General features: G+C 43.8%; 1 protein-coding gene across 1 annotated transcript in view; it reads left to right on the top strand.

Annotated features, from left to right (window-relative positions):
• The window catches only part of LOC138788313 (serine/threonine-protein kinase Nek11-like), a 271,682-nt gene that overhangs the window by 114,584 nt on the left and 138,358 nt on the right, over positions 1 to 18,740 (top strand). The window contains exon 5 of the mRNA XM_069966064.1: positions 8,968 to 9,091. Within this exon, the coding sequence (XP_069822165.1) occupies positions 8,968 to 9,091 (124 nt within the window). The remainder of the gene's footprint in view (positions 1 to 8,967; positions 9,092 to 18,740) is intronic.

The raw sequence follows: 18,740 nt of genomic DNA, 5'->3' as shown, positions 1-18,740 counted from the left end.
AGAATGGATGGCAGGTTCCTTTCAACATGTCATCAGGAATGAGGTTGGGGAAATGGAAAAATATTGTCAGGTTATTTTGCTTCCAAAAAATGTCATACCTAGACCGGGGAAATTAAGTAGGCCACTGTGGCCTGGTCAATATAGAATTAATTAAATGGGCACTGCCATGAAAAATAATAATTGACGTGTCATTAGGCATGTCAAAAGTTGACACCTTCTATGATCAGGATATGTAGCCAGGGAGAGGTAGTGGCAGCAGAATGATACACTTCCTGGCCGGCCTCCACTGCAGGCAAAAAGCTGTGTAGGTTTGTATAGCTTCCTAGCAACAGGGAGAGGTTATTCCATAGAGTAGGGATTTGGAGGAGAACCTGTATAATTTTTGCTGGCAGTAACCTTATTAGGCCAACTGTTTAGTGCAATCATAAATGTCAACAGGCAAGAAAGTAGTCCTTGCTGCTCTTTTTTGAATCTATGGCTTGCTGATGCAATTAGTCAGGTACCATATATACCTGTACCAATGGATTCTCTAAGCTGCATTCCTTTTAGTGCTTGCAAGATTGCGAGAAGCAGAGTCTAAGGGATCCCCTGGTCTTTATTAACCATGACCACCCATGAGGAAGTATCAACTTTTTTTTTTAGCTTAAAGGGGTAGCGCGGCGGTAAACAATTATTCACAGAATAACACACATTACAAAGTTATACAACTTTGTAATGTATGTTATGTCTGTGAATGGCCCCCTTCCCCGTGTCCCACCACCCCCACCCGTGTACCCGGAAGTGTGGTGCGATATACATACCTGTCACGTTCCGACTCGTCTCCGATCTTCAGTCAGCGATGTCGTCTTCGGACGGCCGGGCCGAATCCCTCTGAGCGTCCTGCGTGCCGGCCGCCCTCTTCAGCGTCATCAGATGCCCAGCCGCGATTGGCTGAGCACAGTTATGCTCAGCCAATCGCGGCTGAGCAGCCGATGACGCGGCAGAGGGCGGCCGGCACTCAGGACAGATGGAGGGATTCGGCCAAAGACGACATCGCTGACTGAAGATCGGAGACGAGTCTGCACGTGACAGGTATGTATAGCGCACCAAACTTCCGGATACACGGGTGGGGGGGGGGGGACACGGGGAAGGGGGCCATTCACAGACATAACATACATTACAAAGTTGCATAACTTTGTAATGTGTGTTATTCTGTGAATAATTGTTTACCGCTGCACTACCCCTTTAAAGTCCCCTGAACAATCATGGGTGGGTGGCAGAAATAGCTAAGAGTCATAACCAGGAGAGTGGTCAGGATGGAAAAGAAGACAACAAGTACAAGTTTAAAAATCCAAGCGAAAATAGTGTATTAAGTAACAAGGCTGTCGGGAAAGGGTCAATTTGCTTCACCTGATGTTGCCTTTTGTCATCTTAGGGAGCTAGCTGACTTGGTAACTTGACATCATCATACAGGCTCAAAAAGAGCAGATCCCAATCAAGCAGGCAGTGGCAGAAGACAGGAGGAATTATTGGAATTAAAGAGGCACCTGGTTACATAATATTCTACCATGGCTTTAAGACAGGGCCAAAGCAACCAGTGGGGACTTGCCGAAGAGAATGAGAGGAACAAAAAACTATTTTACTGAAAAACAGTGGTTACATACTTGGTGGTGACAGTACTGACACACTTTAAATCAAATGACATTGGAAACTATTTACTTAGGATGATCAGCATTAAGGATGGTAATTGTGCCAGTGCATTTGCTTAGGGTCCATTTACACAGAAAGAAATTATCTGACAGATTATCTGCCAAAGATTTGAAGCCAAAGCCAGGAATGGATCTGAAAACAGGAATAATCTCAGGCTTTCCTTTATGGCCTAATTTCTGTTTATAGTCTGTTTCTTTCTTTGGCTTCAAATCTCTGGCAGATAAATTGTCATTAATTGTCAATAATAATCTTTCTGTGTAAATGGGCCCTAAGAGTTACATCCCCAATAATTATATGATCAAAATCACATTGTGACCTGGCATGTTATTAAATACAGATGAAAAATACCGGCTCTTACCCTGGGTTCAGCAACAGAGCTGCATCAGGTGCAATCTCTAGATCTGAAACAGAGGATGTTTGTACTGTACTTACAGATATTATGTGACTGTTTCCATACAGAAATAATAATCTATACCAGGCCCCCTGCAGTGGTAGACAGAGGGCTCTGGTGTTTAATTCCCCCTCACCCCTTTCCATGACCATTGGGAAATGACCCTTCACTATAAGGTGTAGGGCCCGAGTACACCAAGTAAAAGAGGCGGAATTTAGTAGCGGAGTCCACACAGGGGATTCTGCTTGAAATTCTGCCCATCCTATTGCTTCAATTGGATTTCTCAGGCACCTCTGTCCTCTGCTCAAAGAATGAACATGTTCATTCTTTAAGAGGAGAGCACAGTCACATATAATTATGTTCTTCTCACTCCAAGGCTATGTTCCCACTAAGTATTAGCAATGACTGTTCTTTAGTGAACGGTCTTGTTTAACGCTAAACAATGGCCGTTGTTGTAAAACTACAGACTGAATGATCACGAACATTAAAGGAGAAGTCCGGCGAAAATTTTTATTAAAGTATTGTATTGCCCCCCAAAAGTTATACAAATCCCCAATATACACTTATTGCGGGAAATGCTTATAAAGTGTTTTTTCCCCTGCACTTACTACTGCATCGAGGCTTCACTTCCTGGATAAAATGGTGATGTCACTACCCGACACCCAGAGCTGTGCGGGCTGTGGCTGCTGGAGAGGATGATGGCAGGGGGACACTGAGGGACACTGAATATCGCCCTGCCATCATCCTCTCCAGCAGCCACAGCCTGCACAGCTCTGGGAGTCGGGTCGTGACATCACCATGTTATCCAGGAAGTGCAGCCTTGATGCAGTAATAACTGCGGGGAAAAAAACACTTTTAGGCTATGTTCACACTCTGTAAATCTACGGCCGTAGTTCTCGCCGCAGAACTACAGCCGTAGATTTGCTGGGGGGAACATAGCATTATTTGCTATGGGATCCCGGCCGGAGCGTACACACATCGTATACGCTCCGGCCGGGATCTGTGCGGCGCCACAAACAACTGACAGGTCCATTATTTGCGGGCGGAATTCAATGAATTCCGCCCGCAGAAGGACCTGTCAGTTCACACAGTGAAGCGAGCGGCTCCGGCCACTTGCTTCACTCTGTGCTATGGGAAGCTCTTATGCGGGTGCGCGCTGATGCGCCCGCATCAGAGCTCCACGGAGGAAAGATCATCCGGGCTGAGACCAGCCGTTCCGTGACCCGGCCGGAGTCACAGAACGGCCGGTCAAATACGTAGTGTGAAAATAGCCTAAAAGCGTATATTGGTGATTTGTATAACTTTTGAGGGGGAATACAATACTTTAATAAAAAGTTTTACTGGACTTCTCCTTTAATTCTGGCCATAGTTTTACAACAGTGGCCGTTGTTAGCGCATGGTAGGAACATAGCCTTAGAGGGAAACCCTACCGGGTGGTAAACCCCGATAATCAAAATATCCTATCCTAGGCGATAATTTAAATGTTCAGCGCAAACATTAAGTAGATTCGGTTCTTTGGGCAATCCTAAATTACCTTAATGAGCACCCATTAAATGTAATCTCTGTTAGAGCCAAAACCATATCTTATTCATAGTGATTTATAGTGTAATTGAAACCTAACATTCAATGGTTGGATTCATTACCCTGTCCCAGTAAGTGGACCACCCAACTACACCATTTTTCTGTAAAGTTACTGTAAAACTTAACCCAACATTACCTTAGGATAGTTAAAAAACCATGGCCCTAATAACATCTCAGAGAGCCTATGTGTTATATTCGGTCAGTGGCAACTGGTGGAACAGAAAGAAAGACACGAACAGTGAACCCTGCGCTGTTCCCGCCCACTGTCCCTGCCTACTTTCCACTGACAGCAAAAGGCAGCTGCGGACAACCATCCCTTCTCTGGTATAGGTGGTACACAGACAGACAAACAAACACAATAGTTCAGTGTGGACAGACCGGGCAAAAGTACAAAATTGGATCTTAAAGAATTGTTAGGCAGAAAGATGGAGGCAGGCTGCAAACAGGGAAAGTTAGGGAACAAAAGCAAAAAGGTCATAATCAGATGTATAGAACAGACAATAACACAAGCAGGTAGAGACTAGCTCAATAACCAGCAAGGAGTATACAGACTGGGGGTGTTATATAGGAGGCCAGGGGTCTGGTCCAGAATACAATTGGACCATCCCCCTGATCTCCAACCTGACAACAAAACACATCCACTGGCAGGAAGACCTGCCAGTCACAGAAAATCAAAGCAAAATTAACCATGAAGTGGCCAGACAGAACTCAGCAGGTGAAGTCGGGTATGTCCATAAATTAAGTAAGCAGACAAAATAAACCAGTGTTTAGACTAATGCAAAACAATACACAAAACCAGCACAAATTCGAGAAAATCAGCACCTTCTCAGGCGCACAGCACGAGCCGAGGGGCGCATCAAGCTCCGCAAGATACAGTACTGACACTTTGTTTCCCTGGATGTAAAATGTCCCCAGCCAGCTCCTATACTTATCCTAAGTGCATCCATTCTTTTGAGGATCTTTTTCATTGCCTCTGGGATTGTCTGAAAATTCTGTGATGCAGTGTTCCACCACCTAAAAGAGTCCTACAGGGTTTTGGTTTCTTCATACTATAAAATTCTTCACTTTTACCAACTGAATGGGCATTTTCTGTTTCTATATGCTGCGGCAACATCCCATAGATGTAAAATGCTAAGGCTATGTTCACACTACGTAAAATATTGACTGCAATGCAATGTAACTACGGCCGTTGAATTTACACTACGTATCAGACAACGGACGTTGTTTATACGGCCCCGTGAAAAATGAACATGTCAATTATTTCCGGCTGGTAATACTGCAACAACGGCCATGGATTTCAATGCGGACGCGAACGTAAAACTTATATCTGCCGAATTAAACTTGATTTTGATGTAAAAAAATTTCTGAGTGGTTTCTCGGGCTGGGCGCAGTATTTAAAGTAAATGACCTGTTTCATCCCGTTTATAATCACGCTAGGAATCAAACTTAAACAATAGTAATTCTAAGTTTTGGCCTCAAAATAACAGCCGTTGAAAACAACGGCCGTTGTTTTACGTAGTGTGAACATAGCCTAAAGGGCATTTTACATCTATTGGATCAAAGGAGGTCTCATCGTTATCCTTAAAGGGGTTGGCCACTTTATAGTAAAATAGGTCAGTACAAAGTATTAGTAAGTGTACTCACTGTATATACTGGCAGCAGCTCCCTGTGTACCTCATAGAGCTAAAATCAGACTCCTCTTCACCAGGCTGTGCTGCCCTGCTCTGTTTTGTTTCTTTCCATAAAATGGCTGACATGGAGGAGCATGTGACCAGGCCCTGTCCACTGTTTTCTCCATAGACATATACAGGCTCAGTGGTGGACACTGGGGGGCGGGGCCTGGTCACATGCTCCTCCATGTCAGCAATCTTATGGACCAAAACACCACAGAGCAGGGCAGCACAGCCTGGAGGAGGGGAGGCTGATATTAGCTTTGTGAGGTACACAGGGAGCTGCTTTCAGTAAGTAATGTGAGTACACTTACTAATACTGTACACTGAGCAATTTTACTATAAAGTGGCCAACCCCTTTAATTTTGAGACATTGCTTTACAAAGAGAAGCTTATAAGGTATTTCTTTTTATGTTGTTCTCATATATTAAAACTCAAGCACTTGCCAAATGCCTAGCGCTCCACAGTTGGTACATAAAGGAACGGGAACTAATTGGTACATAAGAAGCAGTTTGTAGGTAGTATTCTGTAAAATTAATCTGATTTACTATTAGATGACTGGTAGTTTATTTCTGCTCAACACCATTTTTGGGATGTCTGAAGTGTCTTGGGAGAGTGGGATATGCAGGGGAGTATAACCCTATGTTATGCTATTTGGAAAACACCATCACTTTTTAGAGACAGACTGCATCTTCATTTGACCCCTGCAAGGGCACATATATGGTCTCTACCTGTGCGTTTTTATTCTTTAAAAAAAAAATTGAATAATAATCCCCTTTTGCAGATTAGGTTTATTTGCAAATTGTATGCCTCAACAAGTGGTTTCTCCAAATTCAAAACAAAATGCCACTGTTTCTGACATCTAAAGTCTGAGAATTATTCAACCCCCTGCATTGAACCTCTCATAAGGGTTAGGTTTTTAATTGTGATAAATACAAAGCCAGGAACAGATCAAAAATGGAGGACACATATGAGAAAAACTAAGGCTTCTTCTCTTTTCAAATCCAATCCTGGCTTTTGCCTTAGTAATTGAAAGGAAAACACATTCTCAAAGAAGATATAAAAAAAAACCTGGAAAACTTTGTGGAGCAGTAACGTCCTATAGTGTAATCACACTCTAAAAAAATCAAATGACAACTTACAATTGGTGAGTGGTGATTCTCACTACTGCACACCAGACGATGCTCAAAAGTAATCGCAGCAATCCACTGGCACAACAAATATCCAAAAGAGCAAAGAAAAATTAGGAGAGCGATCCTTATCCGGGACAATGCAATTAGTTGATTACACTGATCTAAGTGCATCTCAAGTTTATTAGTTTTTTGGGGGAAAATTCCACCGAATTCCAGAGGAGGGGATCAAATACCCTTGAGTGATTGCAAAAGACCCATAGGAAGATTTGGTGGCAGCTTACACTGAGGTTTCCATATAAACCGTAAAGCGCATAATAAATGCTAAAATATCTTTATTCCCAAAATCCAATATATACACCTCAATTGACCTAAAAGCACAAGAAACGTTTAAACGAAATGATGAAAGGCATATGAATAAGTCACAGAAGTTTGGGAATGCTGTTTGTGAAGTGACAAACAAAACTGGAACTACTCTCACAGTAGTTATAGTAGTAGTGTTGAGCTATTGAAATTGCAATAGGGTTTAATCATTTTTCTTGCAGGTGTAGGTGACTGCCCTGATGAAACAGTTATGACATCTATATTTTTTGTCACACTACATTCATAGAATTAATGAAGCAACTACTATAAATAATTTTTAGCGATCTGAAGATAATTCCCACCTTGTACCAGGCAGGGTTATAGTTATTTTATTTCGGCATACAAGTATCCAATCATTTTAATGCAATCAGTTGATTACACTGATCTAATTGCATCACAAGTTTATTTTGCAATTCGTTTTTGGGGAAAATGAAGAATGGAAATGTAATTTTCAGTTCCATATGACAGTGAACCTAGCCAGTCTTTCTTATTACTAAGCTGATTAGAGTATCCAGCAGGTGAGCCCAGGAAGGTGTACATAATCAGCAAAGCAGGATGGAGTACCCTCAAGTGCCCACCTGTACACACAGGAAGAAGGAAGTAATCCACATAGATCTGTGCAAACAACACAAAGTGCAAACCTGAGACAAATATGTACGTCATGGGAAAAAGAGAGAAGTGATTTCTGATATACAGTATATATGCTTGGGGGAAGGGGAATTTAAATCAATTTAAAAAGTCTAACCTATAGGATATAATATTCTACATACAAAAGAGCTTTACACATCATATATTGATAATAACTGGCTTAGGCTGTTAAAGAACCACTCTGGGCTAAAAGTTTTTTACACTTCCCGGCTGTAATATACCACGATTTAAAATCCAGGTTGCATCAATTCACAACTAAGACATTGTTCTGGTCTCGCTAATGGCCCATATGACTGCATTAGTGACTGCCGAATTATCAAGGCTCCTGCTGGGTAAATGTAAAGTCACTTTTGCTGTGTGTCTCTATGAGACTCATTGAGTGCTGCATAGAGATGGATAGGAAAAAGTGACTTTTTAAGAGATACTCCAGGTGCTATTTGTATACTCAGTTATACCTAACACAGAGCCTGAAGAGGCAGTGTATAACACAATAGGGGAGATTTATAAAACTCGTGTAAAGTAGAATTGTGTTAGTTGCCCCTAGCAGCCAATCACATTCCACTTCTCATCCCTCACAGATGCTTTTGAAAAATGAAAGGTGGAATCTGGTTGGTTGCTAGGGGCAACTAAGACAATTCTACTATACACCAGTTTGATAAATCTTCCCCCAAAGAGTGTGGTTTAGCATTCACTGAGACCATATGTCATGACAGCATGGATCAGTTTTGTCTAGATTGTCCCTTTAAATCAGTGCTTCTCAATTCCAGTCCTCGGGCCTCACCAACAGGTCATGTTTTGAGGAATTCCTTACTATTTCACAGGTGATATAACTATAGTCAGTGCATCAGGTATCACCACAGCTGTTCTTTGTATGGGAAATCCTTAAAACATGACCTGTTGGTGGGGCTAATCTGCTACCAGAACAGTGCCAAAAATTTGTTAGGTTTATTAAAGTTTAACTTTAAGCTCTACTTAGCAAAACTAGAAGTAGGTCCTACACAGCAAAATGCTATAATGGAAATATTTGCACCTCTGCCATGGTTTGGAGGCCTAGTTTTGGCTTAAACCAGTGTTTCTCAATTCCAGTCCTCAGGCCTCACCAACAGGTCATGTTTTGAGGATTTCCTTAGTATTTCACAGGTGATATAATTATACTCAGTGCATCAGGTATTATCACAGGTGTCCTTTGTATGAGATATCCTTAAAACATGACCTGTTTGGTGAGGCCTGAGGACTGCATTTGAGAAGCACTGGCTTAAACTATTAATGCAATCTACTTGCAGAAATACTATCACTTTTTACTTCTGTTGATCCCCCTAAGAACATCATGTACATTACAATGGCTACCAGATAGTCCCATTTCGAATTATGCTAGAACAGTAGAAAGTGATGATTTGAAGCTGAAGTGTACTTATTAGGTGGACAATTACAATTATAATAAAGGAAATTAAAACTGCTGCAAAATGTAATAAAATTATCTTGATTTATGCATTAGGTGATTTTGGAGTGTCACGGATTCTTGCCTCATCTGATATGGCAACTACTTTCACAGGGACTGCTTCCTATATTAGCCCAGAGGTATACTCTAACACAGGATACAATGCAAAATCTGATATCTGGTGAGTAGTAAACAGTATGTTTTACTGTAGGTTTTGCTTTTAGCATATATATATATATATATATATATATATATATATATATATATATGCAGTATGTGTGTGTGTGTGTGTGTGTGTGTTAGAATATGTTATGCAGAATTCTGGAACTCCTTAAAGAGACTCTGTCAGTAGGTTTTTGGTGCCCCAACTAAAAGTAGCCTAAACTAGTGACAGAGAAGAACGGAATGATTTATCACTTACATTGTTCCGTGCAGCTGATTCAGAGATATACTCCTGAATACCGTGGACAATAAGTAGTCCTCCCCATTTTGTGCATGAGCTCAGTAGTCTTGCATATTCATGAGAAGCAGAATGCTCCGCCCACCAGCTGCTGAGTGGCAGTTATCTATCCGTGCTGTGTATGGGCAGTCAGCTGTCAATCAGCAGCTGGAGGGCAGGGGAAGTGGTGAGGCAATAATCCTATTATCCTGCATATTAGGAGAACATCTGAACAAAATAAAGTAATACACTGATCTGTTCGGGATTTCTGTCACTAGTTTATGCTGCCCTTATTTAAGACAGAATAAATTTAGTGACAGATTCCCTTTAAAGAGGCTGGTTGCTAAGGGGTTTCATTAAAGTAAATCTGTTGACTACAATTCACATTCCAAACTTCTGACACTGGTAGATAGCTGTTAGAACAAGATGGTACATGTTCACATATCTGTCTGTGCTTCCTTAACATAGAAAAATGTTTTTATTTTCCAGTGCAAAGAGGCTTTCCCAAGCCCTCGAATTGCTGCAAGGGAAGTGCCTTCTCCCCCTCTCATCCGTGACCCTGCTTGGGGCTCGGCTTCTAGCTGACTGTCAATCAAGCAAGGTCAGGGATGGGAAGGGTGGAAGGAGGCATTCCTGTTTGTAGCAATTTAGGGGCTTGGGAAAGCCACTTTGACACTTTGCACAGGAAAATAAAATCATGTTTCTACATTCTGGAAGCATAAATGGATATATGAAAGGTACTGTGTGTCTCATTGTTCTAACAGCTATCTAACAGTCAGTAGTTTGGAACATGAATGTCAGCTGACAGAGTCCCATTCTTTTTGTAGGGGAGAATTTTCTGTAAATTATATGCAAACAGAAAGTTAATCTATTGAGCAGAAGACATTTATAATCTTCAGAACATCAGTCTAGTCTTGTACCCATGGCGCTGGTTCTCCTGTGAGCAGGAGTCGTTCTGTATGTAGGTTAAGTTGTCCTATGTATTGGCGTTACGAAAATGGAATTGGAAGCATAAAGCTGTCAAGTATAAATGTGAATGCATAACACACATTGACAGGACATGGCATCCCTTCATCTTTAGTTTTCCAAAAAAAAACTTTCATGAGCTAAATAGTCTACAGAACTAACGGCAACCATCAACACCAATAACTGCTGTGTGTTACTGCACCTTTCCCCATCAATTGCCAGCCATGGCTAATAATAGTCTGACATCTGTGGGATGTGACATTTCTCAGTATGTGTTCTTTACTTGTATCTTATACATCACATCTAAAAGACATTACAAAGCAGAGTCCCTGGGAGTAAAAAGAAATAGGGTTTTCTGAGAGGAGAGAAGAGATACATCAAAACCAGGGCACAAGAAAAATGGACATGTGGTCCAGAACAACCAATCATGTTTCATGTTTTTTCATCAAAGTAACCGTTTTGTACTACAAATGCCGACACCACCAGTAATTTACATATCTATTCCAGATCCAAAATGATTCCTTCATTACATTAAAAGAGTATGGACACCTCTATAAGATTATTTTTGCTTTATACTTATTACAGCTGGAAATGTTTTTCTATACGTCTGTATTAAATAATTTGCCTAAAGCAAATCTATTCCAAGCTTGACAAAGGGAGCCTATGCTCTTGAAACATTTCGCTTGATGTGGATATGCTTGGTAACATCTCCCCTAGTGTGAACAGCGTCCGAACTGCACATGGCTGAATAAGGAGGTTTTCAAAAACCTTGACGCCACTACTTTGTCACTGGGTGATATTTATACTTCATGCTTCAAGAATGTACATACATATGTGGGCTTATTGCAAAAAAAGAAGTTTTGAAGCATTTACAAAAGAAATTGTTGTTTTTGTCTATTATTATTATTATACACACAAACCCCAGGTACCATTTTGTAGCTTATATCAGACCATGTCCTGTCTGGGGTCCAAATCACGGCTGGTGTTTTCCTTTCCATTAAAAAAGGGCTTTTATTTCTGATGAGTGGGGTAAAAAAAAGGCAGGGTCTGGAGCTGTCATGCCCTAGGCCTGCAGCGCTTTCTTGTTCTTCTTTCCTACTTTCCTCTATCTGTGCCCCTGACCCATTTTTAATTAAGCGCTGTTGCATTGTGAAATGGCACAGGCATTTTGACATAGCTGGGCTTGTTGCTCTAGGCTCTTAAAGCTGCCAAAGCTTCCCTAGCTACAAGGAAGAAAGGCAGGGAAGAAGAACAGAGAAGCGTTGTAGGTGTAGGGCAGTGGCGTAACTACCAGGGTCGCAGCAGTCGGCGCTGCGACCCGGCCCGCCACAAGGGGGGGCCCGCGGGGCCCGCTGGGCCCCTGAGGCCCCCCCTCATCAATCACTCTTGTGACCGCAAGCATTGTGTTGCTTGCGGTCACAAGAGGCCGCCTCCGTCTGCCCCGGATCATGCGCTGCTGCCGGGGGTGTTGCGTCCTATCCCCGGCAGCGCGCGCATCATAGAGTTCACTGCTCCGGCACAGGGAGCGCACATTAGAGACGCTCCCTGTGCTGGAGGTCCCAGCACAGGGAACTCTATGATGCGCGCGCTGCCGGGGATAGGACGCGACACCCCCGGCAGCAGCGCATGATCCGGGGCAGACGGAGGCTGAAGAAGAAGAGGATCGCCGGGGGAGCGCGTTGTTAGGTGAGTTGTGTGTGTTTTTTTTATTTATTTTTATTTGTTTTAATAAAGGAAAGAAGGGGCTATCTATAGGAGGGAAGGGGCCATTTATAAAGGAGGGGGGAGAGGTGGCCATCTATAAAGGGGGGCAAGAGAGGGGGACCTTCTAGAGGGAGGGTATCTCTAAGGGGGGGAGGGGGACCATCTATAAGGGGGGGAAGAGGGGGACCATCTATAGGGAGGGGGGGGGGGAGACCATCTATAAGGGGGGGAAGAGTGGGACCATCTATAGGGGGGGAGGGGACCATCTATAAGGGGGGAAGAGGGGGACTATCTATAAGGGGGGGGGGAGAGGGAACCATCTATAAGGGGGGAAACAGGGGGATCATCTATAAGGGGGGGGAGAGGGGGACCATCTATAAGGGAGGGGAACCATCTATAAGGGGGGGGGGAGAGGACCATCTATAAGGGGGGGGGGGAGAGGGGACCATCTATATAAGGAGAGGGGAGAGTGGGCCATCTATAAGGGGGGGGAAGGGGCCATCTATAGCAGAGGGGGCCATCTATAAGGGGGGGAAGGGGCCATCTATAGGAGAGGGGGCCATCTATAGGAGGGTGGGAGAGGGGGCTATCTATAAGGGGGCAATATATAAGGGGGGGAAGGGGCCATCTATAAGGGGGGGGCATCTATAAGGGGGGCAACATAAGGGGAGAGGGGGCTTTCTATAAGAGGGGATATACAGAGGGGGCATCTATAAGGAGGCTACATAGTAGGAGGCATATACTATAAGGGGGGATACACAGAGGGGGCATCTATAAGGAGGCTACATAGTAGGAGGCATATACTATAAGGGGGGATACACAGAGTGGGGACCATCTATAAGGAGGCTACATATAGGGCATACACTATAAGGAGGTCACATAGTGTCAGGGTTACCCACTAAATGAGGCCAATACAAATGTGCAGTTTGTAGAGAGATTACGATGGTGTCAGAGTGGGGAGTCTAATATGTCTGTCTGGCAGATTCTGTGGATTCGTGGCTCGGAGAAGTTCTCATAATGGGAGAGAGCAGATGGAGAAGAAGATGAAGAGGGAAGAACTCCGATCAGAGAAGACGTCCCCTGTGAGTCACCTGATGTAACTGCACTGTAATGTATATGGTGTCTAGAGCCTGTGTGGAGCTGTGTCCACCTCTATATGACTGGATGCGGTGATACGTGTACAGTGGATGTTATTCAGTAGCAGCGGTGGTGTTAGTAGGTGGTGGTGTTAGTAGCAGCGTTGGTGTTAGTCAGTATGTGGTGGTGTTAGTCAGTATGTGGTGGTGTTAGTCAGTAGCAGCGGAGGTGTTAGTCAGTATGTGGTGGTGTTAGTCAGTATGTGGTGGTGTTAGTCAGTAGCAGTGGTGGTGTTAGTCAGTATGTGGTGGAATTATTTGTTACTTGCTATCTGGTACGTATGGTATGTTTTATTGGTCTTAGTATACAGGATTTGGTCAGTAACAATATGGCGGTAATATGTGTGGTGATAATATTTTCTCTTCCTATCTTAAGATCGTTATTCGTAATATCTGTCTTGGTGTATATATATATATAATACACATATACCAATAGCATCACTTGGTCGAGGAAGGGGGGGGGCCCAAGTTGACCTCTCGCACCAGGGCCCAGGAGTCATTAGCTACGCCCCTGGTGTAGGGCACAGCAGTTCTAGGCCCAACTCTTTGACATTAAGGCCCTATTCCACCAACAGATCTGACGACAGATTATCTGCCAAAGATTTGAAGCCAAACCCAGGAACAGACTATAAACAGAGATCAGGTCCTAAAGGAAAGACTGGATTTCTCCTCTTTTCAAATCCACTCCTGGGTTTGGCTTCAAATCTTTGGCAGATAATCTGTCCTCAGATCTGTTGGTGGAATAGGGCCTTAAGCTGACTGAAGAAGTACAATTGAATTCTGATCCCCATCTAGTAAGCAGTCATAATCCGTGAGTGATAGCTATCTCTGTATACATACTCATAGGAAAGGCTATTAGTCATTGAGTGACAGCCCAGAATAAGCAAGACTTTCAACCAATAAGTTATAAGTTATATTGAATCTTTTGCCACAAAACTGTACATTAAGGCTGGGTTCACACTGTGTTTTTGCAGTCCGTTTAATGTATATTTTTATAAAAAAAAAAATGGATGAAAAAACGGATGCATCTGTGTGCAATCTGTTTGCATCTGTTTTTCCATTGACTTCCATTATTTAAAAAAAATGATCAAAATGGATAGCGCATACAATGGTGGTTGACCATGTTTTTGTGTACGTTAAAAGTAACCTAAAAATGGATACGTTACATGGACTGCAAATACGTAGTATGAACCAAGCCTTAGCTGCTCAACTGCTTTTCCTGTAAGCCTGAGGCTTAGACGCTGGTCTAACATACAGCCCCGATCCTTTGCCCATCTCCGGATTTACGAAGTGGCAGTTGCAGATATCGGCACTAGCTCTGATCCGGTGTAGAGTTTTGTCATTCATAAATCATGATAAATCAGGCATTAGAGGAAGCCTCCAGCAGGGTGTATGTCAGCAAAAAAAACCCCATCAAATCTGCACCTTTTTGCTGACGTAGGTTAGGCACAGTCTTAGTAAATCCTCCCCAGGGTGTTAGTAGATTATATAGCATTTTCATGGTGACAGGCTCTTTTTAAATTGACTGCACACAAAGGTACTGTTAACAGAGATAGAGAGAGAGAGTAAGAGGGAGGAGAGAGCAGGGTCCTAAACAGTTCTATGTAGCTGGCATAACTGAAGCATAGGTCGACACTTGGCTGTCTTAACTTAGCTACTTGCTGCACTCTATTAAAGAACTAAAAGCGGTCAGGAGCATAAATAGTTAATATGGGAAAACACAGTACTGATGTGGTTTTTGTACTTATTATCCAATCTAATTTAAAGGGGTTGTCCAGTGAAAATCTTTTTCTTTCAAATCAACTGGTGTCAGAAAGTTACATAAACTTTTAATTTACTTTTATTAAAAAATCTCAAGTCTTTCCATACTTATTAGCTACTATTTGTAATGCAGGAAATGTTGTTTTATTTTCAGTCTGATACAGTGCTCTCTGCTGACATCTCTGGCAGAGACAGAAGGCAGAAGGCAGAAGGCAGGAGAGGTTTTCTATGGGGAGTCATATAAAACCGAGACACAGTTCCTGTCTCGGCCAGAGATGTCAGCAGAGAGCACTGTGTCAGCCTGAAAATAAAACATTTCCTGCATGACATATAGAAGCTAATAAGTACTGGAAGACTTGAGATTTTTAAATAGAAGTAAATTACAAATCTATATAAATTTTTGATATCAGTTGATTTGAAAGAAAAAGATTTTTGCTGGACAACCCCTTTAACCCCTTAACGACATCGGGCGTAAGTATACGCCCCCGCAGGGTGGGCTTTAACGCAAATGGGCGTATACTTACGCCCGATGTTTCCCCGCTCGCTGTGTGTTCACACACAGCGGTCGGGGAAGATGGCCTGCTATAATGTATAGCAGGCCATCTCTGCTCGTCGGCACGGGGGGTGATTAACCCCTCCCGTGCCGACGATCGCTGCTATATGCTGATCAATACAGATCAGCATATAGCAGCTAAATTCCGCTTTCCGGGTCATCGGTGACCCGGAAAGCAATGGCGATTGGTGCTGTCCGAGATAGCACCAATCGCTATTAGTGTCCCCACTAAAGATGGCCGCGGTGCCACCCCCACGATCGCCGTGATAGGCCGGCCAGTACCGGCCGGCCCATCACGGCGATCATACTGTAAAAACACAGTTTTGCCGGGTTCTGCACCCCTCAGCTAGGTAGCTGAGGGGTGCAGAACAGGTGTGTGTGGTGCAGGTGTACCATACTCACCTGATCTGGGAGTCCGGAGCGAAGATCTGCGGTCCGCGCCGTCCTCACGTCTTCTTCGGGTCACTTCCGGGTTCGGTCGTCCAGAGTCTGAAATCTTCAGAAACGCTCGAGTCCTTGGGTTCGGCGGGCCTCGGCAATCTCCGGCAGCGTTGCTCTACTGCCCCCTAGCGGCTGATCAGTGAATATCATTCACTGATCAGTTGCTTTGGGTTAAAAAGATTTTTATTTTTTTTTTTTTTTTTACAAATTTTTATTTTTTATTTTTTTGCGCCCTAACGCCGCTGAGTGCTGATCAGCATCGCACATAAGTGCGCCGCTGATCAGCAACTCCTCCTTTTTGGCGTAGGGGCGTTTTTTTCCCCCCTATATCCTACCGCCACTGTCTGCTGATAAGTGCCGCACATAAGTGCGGCATTTATCAGCAGCTCCTTTCTTGGCGTAGGGATATTTTTTCTTACTGTCAAAAAACACTACACTACACCACACTACATGGAATAAAGTTTTACACTACACTACATTACACATTTGCATACCCCATATACTAGTCCCCGTATAAAGATGGCCCCCAGGGTGTTTTCGGCGTCAGAGGCATACGTTATTATTGCCTCCGACACCGAAGCAGCCAGTGAGGATGAATGGGGGGATCCTTCGTTCCTCCATTCATCCTCATCGTCCTCATCATCCAGTGATGTGTCTGGGGGTAGCGTAGCGTACGCTGCCCCCAAGACACGTCTTTTCCGCCAGTACCGTCCCAATAAGAGATGACGGTATGGCGTGAAATTCTCCAAACTCTGTGAGCGTACCTCAGGGTACACTTACAGATTTAGGGTACGTGCACACTGCGGAATGGCGAAGGATAACCCTTTGTGCATTCCGCAGCTGGCACCCACCGGCGGACTGATGCAGACATGCGTCTCCGCCCGTGTCATAGATTCCATTCTATGCACGGGCGGATTCCATAGTCCGTCCAAAGAATGAACACGTCCATTCTTTGGACAGAGGGCAGAATCCGCCCGTGCATAGAATGGAGTCTATGACACGGACGGAGACGCGCGCCTGCATCAGTCCACCGGTGGGTCCCAGCTGCGGAATGCACAAAGGGTTATCCTTCGCCATTCCGCAGTGTGCACGTACCCTTAGGCTGGGTTCACACACAGTATATTTCAGGCTGTATTTGGTCCTCAAGTCAGGTCCTCATAGCAACCAAAACCAGGAGTGGATTGAAAACACAGAAAGGATCTGTTCACACAATGTTGAAATTGAGTGGATGGCCGCCATATAACGGTAAATAACTGCCATTATTTCAATATAACAGCCGTTGTTTTAAAATAACAGCAAATATTTGCCATTAAATGACGGACATCCACTCAATTACAACATTATGTGAACATAGCCTTTCTGTGTTTTCAATCCACTCCTTGTTTTGGTTGCTATACAGCCTCACAAATACAGCCTCAAATATACATAGTGTGAACCCAGCCTTAGAGTGTATGAAGGAAGGGACACCCGAATCCAGCCCCCAGATGCCCCCCCATCCTCGGAGTTAGTGGGAAGATCGTTTGGGAACTGATCTTCCCACTGCTGGATAAAGGTTACCACCTGTACAGGGATAACCTTTATACCAGCACCCCCTCTTCTGGTCCCTCGCTGCCCGAGCTACTGTAGCTTGCGACAGGATCCGAAAATATCAGAAGCAGTAATAAAGCCCTAATATTTAGCAGCCATAGAGCGGACCCAACGCTTCTGGATATGAAGGACCCCGTATCGCACCAGGAAAACGTTTTCCAGGTGACGTCCCCCACACTGGAAAACAGGAGACCCCAGAAGAAGCGCAGAGTGTGGCGTAACAGGGGGATCAGGAAGGACACCATTTTCCAGTGTGCCACCTGTCCTGATCACCCCGGCCTCTGCATACTGGATCGCTTCAAGGCATACCACACGTCACTGGAGTTCTACATTTTCAAAATTCTTTCCCTTATTCCTATTTCAGGGGTCACGTTGATCCAGGGATTATTCTGATCGCCAATATGGAGTCGGGAAGGAATTTTTCCCCTGTGATGAGGCTACTGTCGTCTGCCTCACGAGGGTTTTTTTTTGCCTTCCTCTGGATCAACACAGGTTGAATTTGATTGAAACCTGTCATTTTCAACCTTATAAACTAATAATTGGCCTAACACCCCCAAATAAATTAAAATTGTCCCTTTTCCCCACCTAAATAGGTATGGCCGCCATTCCCATTAGAGGATGCCATGATGCAATTATAAAGCCTCTGTGCGGCCAGGGCAGTAGAAACCCCCCACAAGTGACCCCATTCTGGAAACTACACCCCATAAGGAATCTAACAAGAGGGGCAGCAGGGATATGGCCCCCTGGTGACGGCCACATTTGGGACGGGAAAATGAAAAAATTGTATTTTTTATTTTCACGGCACATGTTCCACATATGTGCCCGTCACCAGTGGGGTCCATATGCTCACTGTACCCCCTTGTTGGATTCCTTATGGGGTGTAGTTTCCAGAATGGGGTCACTTGTGGGGGTTTCTACTGTCCTAGCAGCACAGGAGCTTTTTAATTGCGACATGGCCTCCATCCTCCATTCCAGCCTCTAAATGGCGCTCTGTCCCTTTGAGGGCTTGCCCTGTGCCCATATGGCACATTATGCCCACATGTGGGGTATTTTCGTACTCAGGGGAAATTATCCTACACGTTTTGTGTTCACTTTCTTTTTTAACCCCTTGTGGAAAAGGAAAATAATCAAGGCTAGACTAACATATAGTGTAAAAAATGTTAAATTTTTACACTAAATCATTGATCTTGTCTTGATTTTTTCATTTTCACAAGGGGTTAAAAGATAAAAAAAAACACTAAAT

Source organism: Dendropsophus ebraccatus, chromosome 4, assembly GCF_027789765.1.
Source record: "Dendropsophus ebraccatus isolate aDenEbr1 chromosome 4, aDenEbr1.pat, whole genome shotgun sequence".
Taxonomy (NCBI): Eukaryota; Metazoa; Chordata; class Amphibia; order Anura; family Hylidae; genus Dendropsophus; species Dendropsophus ebraccatus.
The sequence above is the reverse complement of the archived record's forward strand: the minus strand, read 5'-3'. Positions and strand labels throughout refer to the sequence as shown.